The sequence below is a fragment of the Maylandia zebra genome, linkage group LG9, assembly GCF_041146795.1.
Source record: "Maylandia zebra isolate NMK-2024a linkage group LG9, Mzebra_GT3a, whole genome shotgun sequence".
Taxonomy (NCBI): Eukaryota; Metazoa; Chordata; class Actinopteri; order Cichliformes; family Cichlidae; genus Maylandia; species Maylandia zebra.
In genome coordinates, this window is record NC_135175.1 from 18,010,075 (window position 1) to 18,031,952 (window position 21,878).

General features: G+C 41.6%; 1 protein-coding gene across 4 annotated transcripts in view; it reads right to left on the reverse strand.

Annotated features, from left to right (window-relative positions):
- Positions 1-1,710: 1,710 nt before the first annotated feature.
- The window catches only part of mllt10 (MLLT10 histone lysine methyltransferase DOT1L cofactor), a 54,594-nt gene continuing 34,426 nt past the window's right edge, over positions 1,711-21,878 (reverse strand). For 2 of the 4 annotated variants that reach the window (XM_024798900.2, XM_024798897.2), the window contains 10 exons: positions 17,779-17,939; positions 13,713-13,830; positions 10,327-10,417; positions 9,060-9,250; positions 7,612-7,761; positions 6,888-6,943; positions 5,342-5,643; positions 4,972-4,995; positions 4,559-4,649; positions 1,711-4,239 (listed from right to left, as the gene is read on the reverse strand). In XM_024798900.2, the coding sequence (XP_024654668.2) occupies positions 3,958-4,239; positions 4,559-4,649; positions 4,972-4,995; positions 5,342-5,643; positions 6,888-6,943; positions 7,612-7,761; positions 9,060-9,250; positions 10,327-10,417; positions 13,713-13,830; positions 17,779-17,939 (1,466 nt within the window). In that variant the 3' untranslated portion in view covers positions 1,711-3,957. The remainder of the gene's footprint in view (positions 4,240-4,558; positions 4,650-4,971; positions 4,996-5,341; positions 5,644-6,887; positions 6,944-7,611; positions 7,762-9,059; positions 9,251-10,326; positions 10,418-13,712; positions 13,831-17,778; positions 17,940-21,878) is intronic. The other 2 variants (XM_024798898.2, XM_024798899.2) reach the window with 2 other exon arrangements.

Sequence of the window (21,878 nt, forward strand, 5' to 3'; positions counted from 1 at the left end):
ACTGCACTTTTCTCCATATATATTTATTTAGTTATTATTTGGGGCTTATTCAAAGCCTTCACGAACACTAATCAATTACAAAAGCCTTACCTGAAAAAAAGGAGAACATTTAAGTAGAAACTGAACCGCAGAGTGAGCATGCTCAGTGTGAGACAGGTATCTTTAATGCTGCAGAGCATTCCTCGGTGACAGCGGCTCAGCCTGCCTCTGAAGCCGCAGATATCTGCCCTACATTTGTCTAATCATCCCGGGCTTAACCCTCCTGCTGGCCTGCTATCTGCTCTATGTGTATGTGTGTGTGTGTGCATAAGACAGAGAGCTCTCCTGTCTCCTAATACCGGGGCTTAGTCATGTTTTGACTTTGTAATCAGGCACCTAGTTGGGCAGCACACAGGGGTCCTGAATCAGCTGGTAAGCCCTCCCAACCCTGGAAAATGCTTCTGGGGGAGCGTGATCGATGATGGACACAGTGGCTCTGGCCCGCATGCGTGTGTGTGCGTGTGTGTGAGAGAGGCAGGGCTGTTAGTGGGAGGCTTATAAAAGATGGTGGAGGTGGGGAAGTGGTGGTGCTGGGGGGTATGCGTTTTAAACAGCCTAGCTTTGATTGACAGGGCTGATAGTGAGTGGAGGGTGGATGGATGAGGGGAGGTCACAGTGAGGGATAGTTGGCAGTGGGAGGGGTGAATGAGCAAGTGCTCGGGTAAAGGAAAAAGGGGGGTTGCGTTGTTGAATGCAGGTTAGATTCTGGGTGTATTTGTGCGTGTACATGCAAAGCGCGCGGGCGAGTGTGGGTGGGGTGGGGGGTTTCAACACTCCTAAGGAGGGGGTGTATTTTCGAGGGAGTAGGGGGGGGGGGGGGGGGGGGGGGGGTGCAGGAGGAAAGTGAGCTTTTAATTACCAGGGCAGAAGCAGATGTAGCAGAATGGTGCCCCCACCTCTTCAACGCAAACACAGCAGCGGCAGCTGGAAGTCATCAGCTTTGGTTGTGGGTGCATATTTGTAAGGACAGGAGCCCCGAAGCACAATGTTTAAATTTAAAGATGTTGAGTTTCTATTGGCACTTTGGTTGCTCGATGATTATTTATTTTTCTCCCCCAACCCCCCTCACCTCCCTTCTTGTTACAGAATAATTCACATCCCGCTTAGCGCCTCCTCGTCCACAATTTACAGTGTAATTAATGGCACGGAGTATAAGTCAGGAAAGGTTTGACTCTATTCAAAATACAGCTTACAAGTCCGCTCGTAAGAGTGGCTTCAAACTGGGGGAAAAGAAACCACTGGTTTAACAGGAACATTTTAATCTCATCTACACTCACCTCGTAAATCATCTGACATATGCGCAGGAAGGACAAAAATAACATGCATTTAATCAGCGAATTAAAATATATGCAGCTTGTAATTTATTTTTTGATAATATTAGTTGTTTTAAAGAAGTATTTGTGAGGTGGCTAAAAAATTGTGAGTTTATGAACGGGCTCTGTTGGGGGATTTTTAAACTGTGTGCATTTGTTTTGAATTAAATGTCATCTTATTGGGGGTTTTAGTGCCGTTTTAGCACCAGGCCGGATAAAAACTAGTGTCCAGCCCTCTCTCTGGTTCATTTAGTTTCTTTCTACTGATCAGCGTCACGGTAAAAGCAAACACATTTACAGCATGCGTGATTTTGTGATTTTTTTACTGATACTTTGATACAAACACCAAACGCTGCTCTTACTTAACCAGAGTGTTTCTTTAATTTTCTTTTTTTTTTTTTTTTAAATACATTGTCAATCCCCCACCAATTTTTTTACACTCTTAGAAAATTTATCCAACAAAATGTGTGCACAGATGAAAATATGGTGCCCAGAGTATAAAATGACTTTCCATCAAGAAAATGGTGCAAAACATTAAAAAAAAAGAAAAAAAGAAAAAAAAAGAAACACAATGTCCCTGCACATATAAAAATAAATTAATACTTTTGTGTCCAGTCACTGTCAACCTTATTGTCTGGTCCTAAAGATTCACACACATGAACTGAGGCTTCATTGGCTTTCCTTCACACCAGCACGACCAATCATAATCACTTATGTACAACCAACGGCCAATGAGAAAGATTTATGTACACTTAACGAGGTAAAAACTGTGCCACCAAGTGCCCCCCCTGACACACTTCCTCCTCCCCTACAAACACCTATATACAACCACAACCCCTCCCAAATCAGCCAGCTAATAAGTAGCTCCTAGCTTTAAACACATGACAAAAATAGAAATCATTAAAAGGGTTTACAGCAAGATTAGACTGAACAGAGGAACAAAAGAAAAAAAAAACTTTACACAGTAGTACAAAATGATGCTAAATTGCAAAAACAAGCGGGCTTTTAAAATATATCATCTTATGCCCATTACACAAAACCTCCAGATAAATAGAAAGCACAACACAAAGTTGGCTTTGATATTAGAGAATGCAGCAGAATAAAAGTTCCTAGTTTTGTTAAAGAGACGTCCAGCCTGAAGGACCAAGAGTTTTTGTAATCTGTTGCCTTAGCAACGCAGCTTCATTACCAGTAGCACTGTGAAAAATTGGGTAGAGTGACCAAGTGTTTTTTAATATATATATATATATATATATTTGTTTGCTTTTAAAAAAACAAAACAAAATCCCACTTTCCTCTTTTGGCCTCAGGCACTTGGGTTTGGACCCTGATTGGCCAGTCCTGACTGTTGTGGGTTTATAAGTGGCCGCTGCTGTCGGCCTTTTAGGTCCTGATAGGCTGGTCCTGCTCGAGAGGTAGGTGCAGCAGGAGGCTCAATCGGGAAGATGAAATGCAATCACTTCCACTTGCTGATAACCAACTGCGTGGTTTATCTCTGAAAGTGGATGTGTGACGTGGATTTAAGCATCTTTGTGAACATTCAACGTACTTTTTTGAATAATCTTTTTTTCTCCTCTTTTACATTTCTTTTCCCCGAATGATCCTCCTGTATCTGGCCCAGAGAAGAGACAGTCAAAAGCAAGGCTTCTGTGGTGACCATACGAGGCTTGGCTCACGGACATTAATGGATGTACGCAAACTGCGGGAAGGAGACACGGGGAGAGAAGGCAGCACTGAGGACGTGTGGGACATTTCCTCATTTAATAGTCCCTCCAGGACTGCTGCGAGACAGATGTCAATCACACATCTATGACTGGTAAGTCCTATAACAGGGAATTGTACTGTTGTCCTAATCATAATATTGCTGCCATTTTCTTTTCTTTTTTTTTCAAATGTTTGTAGTTCTGTGTGTGTGCCAGCTTGTGCGCTGCAGCACAACTGCTGGTTTGGCTGAAGCCCCTGAGAGAGTGAAACAGCAGAGAGACCAGACCATTACAAAAACATTAATTTAAAAAAAAAAAAAAATGAGAGAGGAAAAAAAAAAACCCCAAAACAAAACCTGGAACAAGATTCGGAGTAGGAAACACCGAAGAAATAAAAAGAGTTTCTGGGAACCTGTCAGTCAACTGAACTGTTGAGAGAAGAGACTAAACACACCATGTCCACTGGTGCTACGTACTGACAGTAACACACGTTCAGTTACTACCAGCAGTATTAAATAACTAAAAAAATCTTTAAGTAGACAAAGCAATCAAAATAAGGACTCAAAGCAGCTAAAAAGTCGTTAAATCAAATAAATAATACAAAATGACACAAAACGTGGTGTCGAGATCAGAACCTAAACTACAGACAGTCTTCTGTATAACTCCACACAGAGAGAGTGTGTGTGTGTTATGCTTTAACACACTGCTGGAAACAAATATCTAACATGAACACATTTTGCTCTCCTGCAGATGTTCTCATCACTAACCTACAAAGTTGACCAACAGACTGATCCCAAAAAACTCTGCGCATGTATATATATATATATTTATATTTATATATATGTAAAACAAAAAAACAAAACAATAAAAAGAAAAAAAGGAAACAAAAAGAACATATGCCGTCACGTCTTCTCTTGCCCTCCGACGCCAACGGCTTTTTCGGCTAGCCGAGGCTTCTGCGCCCCTGAGCCATGCGTGTCGGCGTGTGCGTGCTGCAGCGCCAGGAAGGGGTTGGCGGTGATGGTGCCTTGGCCCTGGCTCTGGGCGCCGGGCAGCAAGTTGTTGATGGGCAGCTGAGCGGAAGAGAGTGGAATGGAGGGAATCTGGGCAGAGGAGGAGAGGGACTGCAGCTGCTGGAGGTCCTGCTGCTGCATCAGTTGGTAGAGCAACACCTGCTGCTGCTCCTGGGGAGCAGAGGGAGGAAGGGGGAGATGCAAGGAGGGAGGAAACAAGGAGGAAGAATGAGAGAAAAAAGAAAAAGAAAAAAAGAGAAGAGGATTAAGTGGAGGTGTCATTAAAGAAAAGAGTTGAAGGGGGGAACAGAGCGTGAGACAGAAGAAAAAAAGCAGGGGAAAGTGTGGAAAAGAGGGGAAGAAGAAGAGTTAATAAGCTAGGTGATTTAGACTATCGTCTAAAAGAAAATTGTAGCTCAGTGTCTTTGTGTTTAACTGTGTGTGATAGTAGTAAGTAATCAAATGTGCATAGTGTGTGTGTGTGTAGTACCACTGAAGGCTGTGAGGACAGCAGCTGGTGGAGCTGATGCTGCTGCAGGAGCAATCTCTGCTGCTCAGACAGCAGGCCAATTCGCGCCGCGCTGAGGAGACAAAGCACACTCACAGTGAGACAAACGCAATTAACACTCTGCCTGCACAGTACCAGACTGTTTAGCACACTTTTTAAAAACATTACAGGTCTGTGACGGTGAGAGTGACAGAAAATATTAACATTTATCTGTTTCTATAAGTTATAAAGAAAAACATGAGCTTATTTTTTGCTTCAAAAAACCCCCAAAACAAAACAAGAAAAGATTCAAACTCAAAAAAACATGCATGACTACAGCATTTCTTCACAAAGCTGACACACTGATGAAAACAGAGCTACGGCGGTTTGTGAAGTGGCACCAGCTTCTGCCTCACCTGGTCTTACTAGTTGCTGAGCTGCTAAAATCCATTGCGGAAGCAAAAAGACACAAAGAGGAAGAGAGGATGCAATAAAGTTCACATTTAAACTTCTTGGGAAGCCGAGACAAACATATTCCCGAACATTTTCAGTACTTAACTATGTGCTTATGTGAAAGGGCCTTGAAAATGTGAAGCTACTGACACCCATCTGGAGCTCTTTAACTCGCTGACAGTCAACCAATTTGTTGGGAAGGGTGATGTGAAACCGCATGTATTGATTTTATTATCATCAAAGGCTTCCAACACAATTCGCATCCCAGTGTTGATGCTTTATTAATCTGAAAAGGGCGCTTAATGTATTAGAGGAAGATGAAAACAGCCATACTTGTTATTGACGGGCAAAGTGACGCCTGTAGCTGCTCCTGTAGTGTGTGTGTGAGGGCTGGAGGTGCCGGCCGGCGTCTGGATCACGCCGTTCAGAGCCCCGACGATTCCACCCATGCCCAGCGCACTCCCTGCGCCCAGAGCCCCCATTAGCCCCGCCACGCCGCCCAACCCAGCCGGGGTCACCCCTACGGAGGCGACCCCATTGAGCTGTGGCTGAGGTGGACTCTGGGACACCGAGGGAGGTGTGGAGAGGGAGGAGGTGGAGCCACTACTGCTGTGACCACCACAAGATGCACTATCCTGAGGACCAGAAAGAGACTCCCATTAATGACAAGTCCTGCATTCAGAATCTGTAGCTATGTCCTAATTCATAGGCTGCATCCTTCAGAGGACCAGGCCTTCACGTTCTACATGGGCCGGGTCCTTCGAAGACCTAGAAGGCCGGAAGTGCAAGGCTGTGAAATGGGATGGTCTAGCCTTCAGATTTCGGGGGAGATTTTTGGGTCTCGGGGGAGTTCAATAAACTCAGCCGTCTGCTCCTCGCTTGCTAATATATAACAGAACACTGGAGTACATTCTCTACCATCTCACACTTCTGTGTTTTCTGTTTGACGTTTATTCAGCTGTGTCAAAACTATAACTTTAATCTCAGCCAAACCGATTTACTCAGGAACAAATAAAACACTGTAAAAAGCCAAACAATAACATTTTAAGTGACTTATATTTCATGTTTAACCCGAGTGAAAGACCGCGGGGATCTGAAAACGATGTGCCGGGAGTTTGCTGTTCTTGCCGGCTCTAGTGAGCCTTGACCACCCGGTCAGCTATCGAGCTGGTGGGTAACAGACACCTTCGAAAACGTTGAAGCACGTTTGCAAATATGTGATGTCTTGATAAACCAACCAGATATTTGAAGCTTACACAGCTACATTCTCGCCTGAAAACATCTTAAAAGTTTATTTGGTGACCCAGAAAAAGTAATAAGAGTAATATTAAAACTAAGTAGCTGCCACCATTGTTGGAAACTGGCGCTATGAATTCTGGGATAGGTTAATGAAGGACACATTTGTCGGCCGCATTTGGAGCAGCCTTCGAATTGGGACAGCCTTCATTGCCTTGCTGTGACATAATCGACCTTCAAATACGGCCTCCGAAGGATGTGGCCTATTAATTGGGATATGCGTTATTTCACACCTTTTTGACATTAAATTAAAGCGATCATTACAGTTTGCTTAATTTACAATATTAAAGAATAAATAGAATAAAAGAAAAAACTTTCAAAGTCTACAAGCCTGTGAGTCAACTACAAAAAGTTCTGTTTATATTCCAATTTCTATTCTGACTTTAAATCTTGCCTCTGCCATTTGCCATAAATAAATTACTGAGTGTTCAAGACTAAAACTAACACTGAAACTAATAAAAAATAAATAAAAATAAAGCCACTCTGGAAAATCAAAACAGAAATCAAAACAAAGCATAAAAACTAGTTTGAAAACACAAACTCTGCTGACTACAGAGGAGTCAAACCACGAATTTGTCCTTACCTGAGTCGCCACAGGTAAAGATGAGTCAGCTGCTCCCGGCTGGGCTCCCTTCACATCTGCGGATAACCGAAAGGTTAGACATGTCTCAGTAGGGCCAGTCTAAAAAATGTGAAACCTGCTTTTCAAGTTCTAGAAATTTTCTGTGCTAAATGACGTCAGCCAGCAACAATCCATCTTTTCGATCGGGAACAAGAGAGTAGCTCAGTCAGATCTTAAAGCTGAAAAAAAATAACATGTGCAGATGCAAGAATCTGAATAACTTTGACATAAACACATGCATGCATCAGGCTGTGCTATGGGAGGAAGGGAAGCTGGCAGAGGCAGGGTGATGATGGTTGTTACTCATACATCCTCCAAAATAGTGTTGCAGGCCACATTCAAACCTTTCATGCCAACAGTATTGGACTGTCACATTTTCAGAAATATAACACACCCTCAGTGCAAAAATTTCTTGAACGATAACTTTAGGTGTCGTCTTGGCCTTTAAATTCCCGAGCTCTCAATCTGATCAAGCATCTGTGATATTTTTTTAGTCCATGGAGGTAACATTTTAAGGATCTCCTGCTGCCATGCTTGATGCCTGATACCACAAAACACATCAATGGGGGGGCAGCTGTTTCAGTGACACAAAGCAGACCTGCACAATGCCAGGCAGGTGCTGTGGCTCACTGGTGTGCATCATTCACCTTGATTTCTAAGTAAGTAAGGAAGAGTGTCTGTGTACCCGAGGAGGCCGTGGCAGGTGTGAAAGGCACTGATAGCTGTGCGCTGAGAAGCTGCAGTCTCTCTTTCTTCATGGTCAGAGTTTTTATCTGCTCCTCCAGCCTCCTGTTCTCCTCCTGGAGCTGGTGCAGAGACTTCAACATGCTCACCACTGAGAAAGAGAGAGGGAACAGAAAAAGCAGCGATTTTTTATTTCCTGCTCCAAATATTCTGTAATAGCTCCGCTCTGAATTTTCAATTTACTGCTCTCCACACCTGTGTGAGAAAATAAAGACTTCAAAATTGCACAAATGAAATAAAACTCAGCCCCATCAGTCTGCAGTCAACACTGTTAGCCCACTTGTTGTTTTAGCTGCACCACAGTGAAGGTAAAATAACCAGTGCTGGTGCTGGGTTATATGCTGGGATGAATCTTTACAGGACTGACCCTTTCACCAATATCCTTACTTTCTAAAAGGCCACTCATTTTCTAAATCTGCCTTTTCTTATACCTCACATTAACAACACACACAGTGACGATCAGACAGATACTCAACACAGACATGTCAGAGATCAAGGTCAGCTACAGTGACCTTGCGCCTGCACGGACTCTGTGTCGGGGGAGGAGGAGGAGGGTTTGCAGATGCAGGAACTTAAACCTGACTCATCCGATTGAAGGACAGCCTTTCTAACGACCAGGCTGCCATCCCCCTTTTTCATTTTCACTTTATTGATCCCAGAAGGGATGTTCAGATAGGTAGATAACCAGCAAGAGATTGACAGGTGCAACAATAACAGATAAAGTGAAAATGTGACTGAAAGAGGGAGCGGCTCTGCACAACAGCTCGAAGGCAAAGAGCTGACGGATCAATTGACACAGAGAAGGAAATGGTGAAGTGGACAAAGTGTATGAGTGCGTGTGAGGTAGGAGATTAATCTCCTGTCATTTTTGAAATGAAGAGAATTCACCTTTTGTTTTCATACTGCCTTTGTTTGATTTCAGGCCTTTTTTTTTTTGCCTTATACTGTATCTTTTAAATAGAGAGTAAAACTATTATTTGGGTTTTTTATGTGACTTATTTGTTAAATAAAATGCTGTGAGGGTGTCACAGGTAGAAATAAAATCCGTCTGGTGAGAGACTTAAATGGAATTAACAAACTCATAAGTGTGTATCAAACAGAATCATCCGATTTCAAAAGGCTATATTTTTTAAAGTAATGGACATAAAAGCTTTTGGTATATTTTACATACAAAATTTTCACAAGTGCTCCACATCCCTGTGGACACCCGGCATTAGTCCACACAATAGTCAATTGTGTCTGGAGTCACTGCAGCCACTGCTACCAATAATCACTCCCTGCTTAGAGGCCTGTTTTTCAGTAGTTACTGGTGAGCAATAGTCTGAAATCGGACGATTCTTTTAGGTAACCTTGTAGTTTTAAGGATGCTTGGTGCTTGCGTCTTCTCACCGTCTCCTTGTGCTCCCTGCTGCAGCAGGAAGCTCTGCCCTTCGTTCCACTGCCTCTCCAGGAGCTGCTCAATGCTGGTGGCCACTGGGGGCAACGTCTCCCCACCTCCTCCCGCCCCTAGCAACCCCTGCCCCGGCCCCGGCAACGACCCAGAAGAGTCATAGCGGATCTGCAGGCCACCAATCGGAGAGCTGAATGTAGGGGAAGAGAGAGAGAGAGTGCATTGATAGAAAAGGAGAGATGGAGAGGTCAATAGGGAGATTAACGACCTAACATAAACGTCAGACAAACATAGTCACTGCTGGCTATAAAACTACATCAATTTGTTGTTACAGTGGCCCCTAATGAAAAGGGGCCAGGCTTTCTGTCTGCGCGTGAGAGCTAGAAAAAGACTAGGAGAGAGAGGAAGAAAGAAGACATGCAACAGGGGGAGACAGACAGAGAGAGGGAAGTGCACTGTCTTGATGCGATAAATCTCAGTGTGCACTGAGACAAGCTGTTGGAGCCTGAGGAGAGGAGGAGAGGGGAAAAGGGGAAATAAAGGACACCGGAAGAAATGACTGAGCCGTAGGGGTGCAAACGGCATCTTATTTTCCCCTATTGTGGAATGTAAAAATATGACTTAACTCACCACTCGCACATGAAACTTTAAAGAAGCTTAAACAGTCTTAAAGTCGCCTCATTTTGCTACAGTGTTTCCTTTTGCAGTTAAATGTCATTTATCCTAAATTTAAGACCAAAAATTTAGATTTAAAAATAAAAAATAAAACCATATATAACCAACCTTATCAAGTGAAATCACCCATTCCACAGACAATAGCGGAAACAAAAAAAAAAGTTTATCTGTATGATCAATTTCCCCGTGATCCTGAATGATCCATGCAAACATTCCAAAATGGAGGAGATACAATAACTCATCACACTGTCCTTAAACACAAGAAGACAAGAAAAAAACATCTAACTGGACTTGAAGGATGGTTACCACCTTCAAAAACACAAGTTATCGATGGCTGAGAGAGCAAGAATTGCCTGTAGGGGCAAGAGCAAAAGAGAGAGTGTGCATGTGTGTGTTTGAGGAGTGAGAGGAAGAGAGGGGAGATGAGGGGGCCAGCAAAGGGAAAAGCAGAAAGGGGGAGGGGGGGATGGGTGAAGGAGGGGGACCAGTGAGGAATGTAAATGGTGAGGGAGTGCTGGGGAGGGTATCTGTGTGTGTGTGTGTGTGTGTGTGTGTGTGTGTGTGTGTGTGTGTGTGTGTGTGCGCACTCACCGCGGGGTGGTCTTGGGAGAAGCTCTTATGGAGAAGCCCTGAGCTCCGACACAACCGCCGCCGCTGTTGCTGCCGTCTCCCGCCTCCTGATCTGCACACAGACACACACACAGAAAAAAAAAAAAAAAATCAATTGGACGAGAACACGGACAGAAGATGTTTTTCTGTTGTTAGGATGAAATTATGGAATAATGTTGACATGAGCATAAAAATGTGGAATTCATTTGTGGTCTTTAAATGAATGCTCTACAAATTTTGGAGGGTTAGATGTGAGAATAAAGACGTTTATCTGTTTGTTATTTTATTTTAGTTTCCTACTTGGAAGTTAGGGTACTTTTAATGATCAGAATACAGACCAGGCATAAACATAAGCATTACAGCATGAGCCTGTTCAGTCATTATTTGTAATATAGGAATGGATCTTAGACCAACTGCTTTGCACAATATATGCTGACATAAAAATAAATATATCCACACAGAGCCGGCTGAAGTTGAATGTGAAAGCGCACTCACAATACTGTTTGCAGGTTATTTTTTTAAGCCACCAGTCAAGACAAAAACAAGAATAAAAAACACGCTTCTTCATTTATTTAGGCAAGCAAACAATACAGACTGCAAAGCATCCCAGACATCCGTAACAACCCAGCTTTCCTGCTTTGTTTTCTATCCTCGGGCTCTTTGTGATCACCTGCGTTTTAATACAGCCAGACTCATCGTTCGGTCGTTTATTTCTGTTTCCTGGCAGAGAAAATGAGTCATTTAACTGTGGCTTGTAAATACTCTTTGCATAGTGTTGCAATGCTTAAAAATTGATCATTCAAATGTCTTATAGGGAGCTTCACACACTGATCCAGACCGGAGACTCTGAGCCTTCTTTAACGGCTTGGAAAATCACACATCAGGACATTTGTTAAAGTTTGACAATTTGTTAAAAACGCAGTTTTGAGCTCAAGACATGTTTCTGCTCCAGGAAATGACAGATTTGTCTTGACCCCAGCTGTAAAACATAGTTAAGTAGGGTGGATCTTCATCGCGCTGCAGAGCAGTTACACAGCACAATCACTCCCAATTAACTATATTTGGATTTCTTTAATTTTTTAATTTTTAAAAACACTTTAGTTATAAAAGAAAATATGTGATGGTTAAAACACTGGTTAATTTTGGAGATACATACAGGGGTGGCAGTCTGCATGACCCGAGACACACTGGAATTTCACCCCAGGCGTACAACATTATTTTTCAAAAGCATAATTGTCCTCTACCACACTAAAGCAAATTGCCGTTGTTCCTGGATTTATCCACTCTGGAGTATATTTTTTCAAGGGTCCGGGATGATAAAAAGAAGTGAAGACAGAGGACCCTTTTCAAGTTTTTCTGTTTTCCCTCTGACCCAGGCTACATGCGCTGCAATACTGTGGGCTCTGCAATCTACAAAACTCTCTCTCTCTCTCTGTATCTCTTTCAAACACAAGCCTTCATTCAAACTGCATGTGCTTCCCTCTCTACCTTCTGTGAGAGTCTCTGTCTCTCCTCCCTCTGGGCCCCTGGCCAGACGCTTCTTTTCATTTTCCTCAGTGAGAGTAATGAATCACACATGCACACAGACTTTTGCATTTACACACTCACACAAACTCCCCTCTACTTAAGACAGTCAATCCCAGCTTTTACCCCCACCAGGTCACCACTCCAGTCCCTCGCTCTCTTCTTTTTCAAGTCCTTTTTTCTGTCGTAACCCTTTTCGTCCCTGGCACCTCCCTCCAGACACTCAAAAGCAAAGAGAAACGGCTGCCAAAGTAAACAGGCTGCATGCATACAAACACACGCACACACACACACCTTGCACGTTTACGCTCACATGACCCTTACTAGCCGACAAACAGAACTTCATGCTTATGTAGCCGCAGACACGTGTTCTCCACGTCTGTGTGCTTAATGTTATGGTAAGGAAATATCAATGTTCATTAAGGCTGCTTAATGATTATTTTCATTACTGGTTAGTGCAGCTCAATGAAGTAATAGGTCAATCAAGTGAAAATAAATCTGCCACTATTTTAATAATGAATCAACTGTCAATATTCCAAAAATAGTCTGTTTCCAAATATAGGGGGGAAAATATACAATACTTGTTTGCTGGTTTAATATCTGAATATTTCACCTTTTGCACAAAGAAATTTTACTGACGCTAAAGAAAATCTAATCAATAAAGAAAAACCACTGGCCTATTAATTCATAATATGTTTATATTTAAGTTTCACTTAAAATTAAAGTGGAGAACATTTACAATACTCACATCTGAAATTGTGTAAACGGCAGAAATGACTTCATATTGAATTATACATTTAATTTAATTACAAATTAAACACATTTCCAATTGGAAACATTTAACTTTACACAACAGCATAGCGCGCGCACACACACACACACCTGAAACAACTTACAAAATTAAATATGGTATAAAATCTTTTCCTTTCTTAATTACAAAAAGAAAACAGTTGTTGTTGGGGGTTTTTTTTTGTTTTTTTGTTTGTTTTTTTTAGAGTTTGCAATCAAAATGTTCATTTTCATGAATTATATATAAGGTTTGCTGAACACACTGAACCTGCCTGGTAGCCTGTCCGTAGTTTCTAAAAAACACAAACCAAAAAACCGCTGCACTCACTTCTAAAAACGTGCTGATGTTAATAACTTGACATGCATGATTTGCAACCATTAAAAATAGGTGCTTATAAAGTGAGGTAAACAGATTTAGGTCTCTGGATCACATACACACATGGACACACGCATGAACGAATGCGCGCACACACACACGCGGCCCCCTGTCAGTCAGCCTGATTAGTGAGCTGACCTGCGGGTCAGCCTGGATCTGGCTCTGATGACTGCTGACCGGCAGCAGGAACTGCTTCCTCCTCTGCACTCTTTATTCGCCTCTTTTCTCTTGCTTCACGTCTCTTTGACCAACCAGATGTCTTGCATCAGGAAACGGCTACTCTTGATTACTAAAGTCTCTCGTAACTCCCTCATCAGCTCCTCTGCGCTGAACAGACAACACAAACGGACTTTCTCTCTACCTCTGGAGCTCCTGCCGGCTCCAGGAGGAGCATTTCCTCAAAAAGAGCCTATTTTTTTTTCTTTCATACTGATTAAAGTTTATCAGAAAACAAAAAAAAAAAAGAGAAAATAGAGGAAAACCTATGCCATTTAACTAGAACTGAGTGGGAGGGGCTTAAGAATATGACTGACCCTTGACCTTTTTTGCGGGATCAAGGGGGCATTGACCTATCAATTATCTCCGTGTCCTTGTCGCTCTCTCTCTCATGCACACATTTTATTTTTTCCACATGCGCACAAACAAACATGCACTGCTGCATGAAGTGTTGCTGCTGTACCTGCCGGTGAGGCTTCGGACTGTGCGATGAGCGCCGCCATGGTCGAGTTGGGGTTCAGCCTGTTGCCAAACATGTGGGGGGGGGCCAGGTTGAAGACAGAGCCTGGGAGAGCGCTCACCTGTGGACGGAGACAAACAAACAGTGACACATGAGACACAAGAAGCCACATTTTCTCTCTGATTTGACTCTTTATAATATAATGGCTAAACCAGCAGTTTTCAGATAACCGCATGATTGTTCTTTTCCACTGAACCATCTGAGAAGTCATGCTTGGAAAAAGGCAGGCAACTTCAAAAAAAGAAAAAAAGTGCCAACTGACGGCATGAAAGGCAAAATTTAAGCTGGCAAGACCGATTCCCTCTTGATCATAATCTCACAAATTTTGCAAGAATCCAGCTGTAAACTTTTAGAGTGAGAAAGAAAGTTTCCCACATTACAATCACGTGGTGATTCAGGTTTTAACGGTCTGAGTGTCCCAAGAAACGCGTTTTAAAACGTTGAATAATAAATGAATAAACCTGGGACACATCAGATTGAATTTATTAAAACAAAAATGGCTAAAAATAGTCTTTAATTTTTGGCTCATGGTGACGATTTTTAGCTTTTATGATAAAAATACACTATTGTTGGTGTACACACACACACACACACTTTTGATTTTTCTAAACAATTACAATATTTTTAAAATCTAACGTATAAAATGTGATAGGATAGCAAGAAACAGCTGTTCTGGGCTCAAATAGACTTGAAATATACAAAAAAATAATAAATAAAATAATGATAAAAATGTACACTGGTGTACACACACACACACACACACACACCTCTAAATTTCAAATATGGAAACCTGCATATTTTTGCTGGTGTTACTATATAAATTACCAGAATTATTATCATTTTATTTTTATATTTTGTTCTTTAAGCATTATACATAAAAATAAACAAAAACCAGGAAGTGTTTCTTTATTATCAAGTGGAACAGTTATAGTAACAGGTTAAGAGTGCATGTGTCTGCAATGCATCTTAATGTGGACTGACGGAAATCTACCACTTATAAAAAATAAATACATTAAAAAATTAAAACACACACCCACAAGTATATTATAAATCCACAGCTCATTATTCTGTTAGGCACACACAGACACACACACACACACACACACACACACACACACACACACAGGGCTCAGAGCGCCTCGGCACCCCGACAATACGCTGACATGCTGACAAAGTGTTTCTGATGCATAGAGTTTAATCCAATTAAGGCATTTCCCAAATAAGGACTGTGGAGTGAAGGGTGGGGTCGACAGAGAGCGAGGACAGCGAGGGTGGAGCATGAGCAGGAGGATCAGGTCCATCTAGAAGGACAAAATGGCTGACCATTTTGATTGCACAAAAACTAGTGTTTTGAGGAGTAAATGAGGGAAAAAAAAGGAGAATTTAAAATCCATCGTTGGAAACAAGGTTGTAGTTTCTCGTCCAGCTTACGTGTGGAAAAATTGTGAAGGCCAGACATCGTTACTTAACTAAAACAGCTTAAACTGACAGTTTGGGTAAGTTTGCTTTACTACACTTTCTCCGCTTTGTTTCCAATCAGAAAACTCTTTGAGTAAAATTGTTTGATTTTGAGCTGAAATAAATACGCCATAAAGACCAGTTACATGAAGGCTAAAAACACAGAGACTTTAGAGAGTCTGTAAAACTCCTGTGTGTTTCTGTATTCTGTCCCACTGCTTTAGGGGTGATTAGGATATATTTGTTTAAATTTCTGGAGAGGTTCAGAGGAATAAAACAAAAAAAGCCTGAAAGCCATGATCTCATATCAGAAATTTATGCACACAGTAGGTGTAAATACAGAAAATCATCCCGCAAATTCCAATTCCTATTAAAGGTTAATTTCCAAAAATGGAACCTGTTCCCTCTGACTATTTCATCCTCCTCTGAAATGACTTCAGATTTCTTTCTACACCCACCCCGTCCTCCTCCCAGTGCCATAATCCTGCCCCCTTTCCCATCAACATTCATTTTTCATTTACATTCATTTTTCATTAAAGTCTCTCTCGCACTCCCTTTCTCTGTCCTGGGCTGATAGCCAATAACAGTAGGCCAAGAGTCTGCTAGCGCACTGAAAATAGCAAATGGTCTCTGTCATTCACCCAGTCTCTCTCTCTCTCTCTCTCTCTCTCTCTCTCTCTCTCTCTCTCTCTCACACACACACACACACACACACACACACACACAGGAAAGCCTGTTGTTGGCATCCTTCTATAGTTGTGTAATTACTCCCAATTCGATTTAAAGTGTGTGTGTGTGTGTGTGTGTGTGTGTGTGTGTGTGTGCGCTCACTTGTCTGCTGCCCAAAGGCCTGCATCACACTTTACAAACTAACACACATGTTTAAAACAATTTGAAAAGAACTGTGGGGGGAAAAAAGAAACCGTCTCTATTAAGTCGCCCCCATGCTTCCTTTCTGCAGCCCTCGTCTCATTTCTCTCTCTCGCTCTCACAGACACACAAACTCGCACACAGCCGCAACCCAAGCTCCTCTATACATGCAGAAAACAGGCGTGATATCCTGTGCTTCCCTGGGCCTCCCGTCCTCTAGAATATGTGCTGAACAGAGAAGGAGCAGGGTGAGATGAAGGCCGAGCCAGCGAATCCAAAGCGAGAGCGCTAACCCCCCTAAACACACAGTCGCTGCAACCCCTCCCCTCCCACCATCTATCTTTCCATCCCTACTGTGGTGCTTGTCAGATGTCATTACATCACAGGACACTAGAGAAGGGGGGGAAGAGAAATGGACGGGGACGGAGAGAAGGAAGGTCGAGGGTGAGAGAAAGTGTGTGTGTGTGTGTGTGAGAGAAAGAAAGCGAAAGAGAGGTGGTAAGTGGACATGGGCGAAAGATGGGGCTGGGTGGACAGAGACAGAATGCAGACTTTGGGGACGTTTTGAAAGGACGGACACTGGGGTCAGTGATTGAAGAAGAGCTGCACCCTTCTAGGAGATAGGTGCTTTGAAAGGGGCCAAGTTGATCACGTTGGATGCAACAACCTTAAAACTGGATATCAGGGTTATATGAGCCAGCAGTGCACAGTGAAAATGAAGAAAAGCCTAAATATTGAGAAAGGTGTTGGATAATTCATTCAAAGTGCTTAACTGCTGCTTTTATATATGAGGTTTAAATGGAAATACATTTAAAAAATTACCATTTTTATTTCCATTCCATTATTCCCGCCCACAAAAAAAAGACAAATCCTTAAATGTTTCACGATGGGACTGATTTCCTTTAATTACGCAGCCTTGATTTCTCTCCACTTTCGCACATAATGTATTGTGAATGAGTGCTTTCCCAGCTTGGCCCAGAAGCCCCCCCACCCCCGTCACCATTCTCCCCATTGAGTGACATGATAAAAATCATAAACGTGCAGGCATATTATAACAACACAGAGCCTTGGTGGGTTTGTCTAGCATTTCATTATAGAGGAACTTGAATGTGTACTCGCTTTCAAAAAGAAAAGGGGAAAAAAGATGAATTATCAATGTTCCCTCTGTGTCACAAAAACAGATTTCTATCAGTTTCATTAATAAAAATAACTCGAGTATTTTCTCACAGACCTCGCTCGCTAGACGTAGGAAAAACTAATTAGGCTGTAGTTGAAATGTTAAGAAGACTTATTTTTGTGCTCTGAATGAGCTACAGCGACCCTCTACAGGTGCAGCCTCACCATTGGCTACAGAATAACTGAGCTGAGAAAACACAATGCGCACAAGGTCGGGAAACACACATTTCACACACAATTAACGTGCGGAGGATTAACAATAGTGCTGAGAGATTTGGTGCGGAAGACGTTTAATTAGTGTGCTTTGGTTTATTTGTATTCCCACAGTTTATCTGCACTTCAGCTCAAAGATGCCAAAGATGTGGATGAATGGGCAGATGTAGAGGGTGCTGAATAGACTGTGTGTGCGTGTGTGTGTGTGAGAGAGACAGTGTGCGTCATGGTGGCTTTGATGAGCGTGTATTTCCATATACGTGAGTGTAGAAAGGTTGTAGCGCAGACTCACGTGTGTTGATGCCGTGCTGTTTAGCGGCGCTGTGGCAGTGAATGGAGAGGGAGGGGCTAGAGAAGGTGTGGGCTGCTGTTGCTGTGACAACTCCGAGTTGGCTCCGCCCATGGTGACGGCTCCCGTCCCCGATGAGGACCCATCGGCAACAGAGAAAACACCTGGGGAGAAATAAGCTGTTTATTAAGATGATTAAACAAAGAGTTTAGCAAAAGTAGAGGAGATCTACATTTCTGTGCCCTGCTGCCGTGTATGATGATTCGCTGTCACATCGTCATGGGTTACATGAATGTGGGCTTTTAGCGTCTAGTCTAAAAGTCTGAATAACAGACCGCTTTAAAATTTTACACCAGCCTTGATTTTTGGTACATACAATTTCTTTTGGTTTACACACTGTATGCAGACTATGCAGTTATTTTATACAAGTCAATTTTGACTTAGAAAGCATCATTAAATTTTTAACAGTTGATTTTTCTCAGAATAATTATTCATTATTTTACCGCCATTATCTTGTTTTCATAATAGCCACGCACTTGCGCAGTAAGTGTAAATATATTTCTTGTTACCCGCCTTAAATCGACTTCATTTGACCCTTTTTAATAAAACAACAACAACAACAACAACAAAGAAAAAAAAATACAGGGCGAATGAATGGGGGGGGGGGGGGGGGGGGGGGGGGGGGGGGGAGATCACCAGAGAAACAGAAATAAGGAAATTAAAGTTTCAACAAACTGCAGATCTGTTAGAAATTTAATGTGTCATTAATAAACTCAACAAATGTAATGAACAGTTCAGTATGCAGGCTTGTATGCAGTAAGATAGTTTAGTGTCTTTATAGTCATAAAAAAACCTGAACTGCAATAATTACAGAAACACACACACACACACACACACACACACACACACACACACACACACACACACACACACACACACACCTTAAAATCAAATATTTAAGGACTGAGATGAGGGATAAGAGACGAAACAAAGTTCTTCCCTTTTGTGCTCTTTGTCTTGCAAACAAAACACACCAATTTTACCCATATGCATATTAAAAATAACAATTATATATTATAGTTAAAATATAAACTGCTGTAATTCACCCACGCATACATATTCCTGTATTTTAACACATCCTCAAAAAACACTGCGCTCTCTTATCTTCCTGCTCGCTCTCTTTCCTCCCCTCACACACCCTTGTGCTCGTCCACTAACTAGGGATAAACCCTGCCCCTGCCCCCCTTTGACCCCATCAGAGGAGGGGGGGAGAGAGAGGGGCCCCTCAGGCCCACAAAAGCCTGAATGGCTCAGGGCAGCACGCATTCACTGGGGGAACAAGAGATCTTTGTGCCAGGAGGGGAGGGGTGGAGGGGTGGAGGGAGGGAGAGGGAGAGAGATAGCACACTACATGGGCCTACATACTATTTATAACACTTTGTAATATGCACCAGAAAAATTGATACCCAAAGCAGGGCTGCTGAGACTCAGGGGGCATGAGCTCCTGCAAGATTTTTTAGCAGCTGGATTAGAGGCCAAACCAACAATTCATCAGAGTTTAGCTAATGCCATTGATGAAATGGGTTACACACAAAGGGATGGTGCAAAAACAGTGCAGGAAACAGGAGGAGGGGGGGAAAGGTTCATTTTAATTCAAATTTCCATTATAATATAATAATACAGAGGGTAATTTAAATGTCCCAAAATTGAATGTCATTTATGTGTCACAGTGCGTGTATGCAATATTTGATCCTCACTTTAAAAAAAAAAAAAAAAAAAAAAAAAAAAGGGTTTAATTTATTTTCCTGAATTAGATCACCAAACTAAACCCAAGTTTTTCCCCAAACTCATACAATTTTAATGAAAATATTCCCGCAAATTTAACAAGTACACTAAATTCATGTACACTGAATTACTCGTGCACACCAATTATATTTTCAACATCTACAATTATTATAATTCCTAAACTCTTTCTTTCTTTTTGCTCCAAATTTATTGATTCACAGGAATTAGCCAAAAAGTAGATTACAAGATCGACCAGAGGTTTAACATTTCTCGGGCTGAGCTGACAATTAAATAAATAAATAATCTGAAAAACGTGTATTAGGGCCATTCAAAACAAAGCTGCTGTTCATCACGAAGACTTGCTAACCTTAACCTGTATTTTTGCTCCCTTTAAGATTTAATTACTGCTTTTCGTGGCAAGATTCTTTCAAAAGAAGACAAAGAACAAAAAAGTATATATATTTATATTTCTTTACACACAAACAAACCTGAGCTTGTAAAACTTATAACCTATTTGTATGATCAATACTGTTAAGCCCCTGAAGCACAACAGCCTCCATCGCCCAGCTTTCCTGTTCCTTTTCCCTTCCTGCTCACTACGCCTGTAAGCTTGAAAAACATCCACCTTGATTAGTTCGAGCCGATATTATCTCACGAAGAAATCTGTGTCGTCTATATGCAGAATATAAAAAAAGATGACATTAAATTAAACAAAGTGCATGCCATCACATTCTGTTATTTAACGTCTGATTCAGTGTCTTTTCTCCTGGAGCCTTGCAGCTTGTTTTCCCAAAGACTGCAGACAGTTACTTCATCAGAGTTTCAACGTGGAGATGTTTATGTAAAGACAAACGTCTCAGCAACAGAAAGCCTTTTGTTTTTCTGACAATTTTCTACCACCAAAGATAAACAGACATGCATTTAGAGCCAAATCACGGACAGCAACTGTAACACGCACAACGAGTGTGTGCATCAGAAAATGTACGTGGGTTTGTGGTAGACTGATAAAGGCGTGTCGGTTTCAGAGTCAACAACGGCAAACTAAATTTAATAGTTTCCACAATAAGTATAAGAAGAGGCATATTCAGGTCTCTAAACTACTATTTTTTTTTTTAAACACTAGAAACTCATTTGCTACAGTTTGTTTACAGTTTAGTGAAAAACCTGGAAATATTCTGATTTACATTAAAAATATATATTATTTTTTAAATGTCCCTTTTTATAATAAATTCTCTGTTTCTTGTGACGTGGCACAATATCACACAATATCCCCCCAAAAAAGTACTAATTACAAACCAATCTCCATTTACTGATTTTTTACATTTATTTATCTATTTTTCCAGTATTGCCTTAAAATACTGACATTTGTGAATCTTTAAATAATTTCTTCTGATGTTACTTTATTTATTACACACCTGCAAACTTTAATAATAGACATGCTCATATTTTAACATTAAGCTTAATTTGTTATTTAAATTAAATCCTGCTCACAGAGTATTTCCTTGCTTTCACAACCTCTCACATGTGCTCTGCAGAGGTGACACCAAGCTGCTGATAATTGAGGAAATTCATTTTTAAAAAAAAGTGTTAGGGGTAAAAATAATCTCATAAATTAGCTAATAAATATAAGAATAAATGATATCTTTTGTTTTCTTGTCTGCTTTTCTTCTCTTTAAACACATACATAGTCACCAGTGTGAATAAATTTTGCTTCACCCAGCGTCTCTCCTCCCCCACACACCAAAACTACTGCGAGCTTGTCCGTCCCATCGGTGACCCCGCTGCCATCAAACATTAACCCAGCCAAAATCTCACCCCCTGCTTCTCCCCACCCAACACCACATATTTATCAGGCTAACTATCTATCCATCAGCACGGTGGAGTCAGCAGACAGGACAGAGGAGGGGGAGATAAACACCAAGATCCTCCCCATTACTGCCCTGCATTAACCCCTGGCTAAATATTTACAGTAGGAAGAAGAACACATGATTTAATTTCTCAGTCGCATACGTATGATGCACAGTCATACATAACCACCACTGTTTGCCCTATCTTCTCTCGCCAGCTGAAGCCCGAAATGCCCCCAACTGCTCAAGGAAAAAGAACCAGAAAGTAAAATGGATGTGGAATCACAAACAAGCTCAACCACCTCTGCCGCAAAAAATTAAATTCAGAAAGCAAACAGAACCAGTCCTCTGACTCACCCGCTCATGACCAAAACAACTCAAATATAAAGTAAACCCACCTTTGAATGCAGAACAGAAGATGAGTATTTGTGAAGACTGTAGTTTTAACACACTTAAGCTTTGAATGGTTAC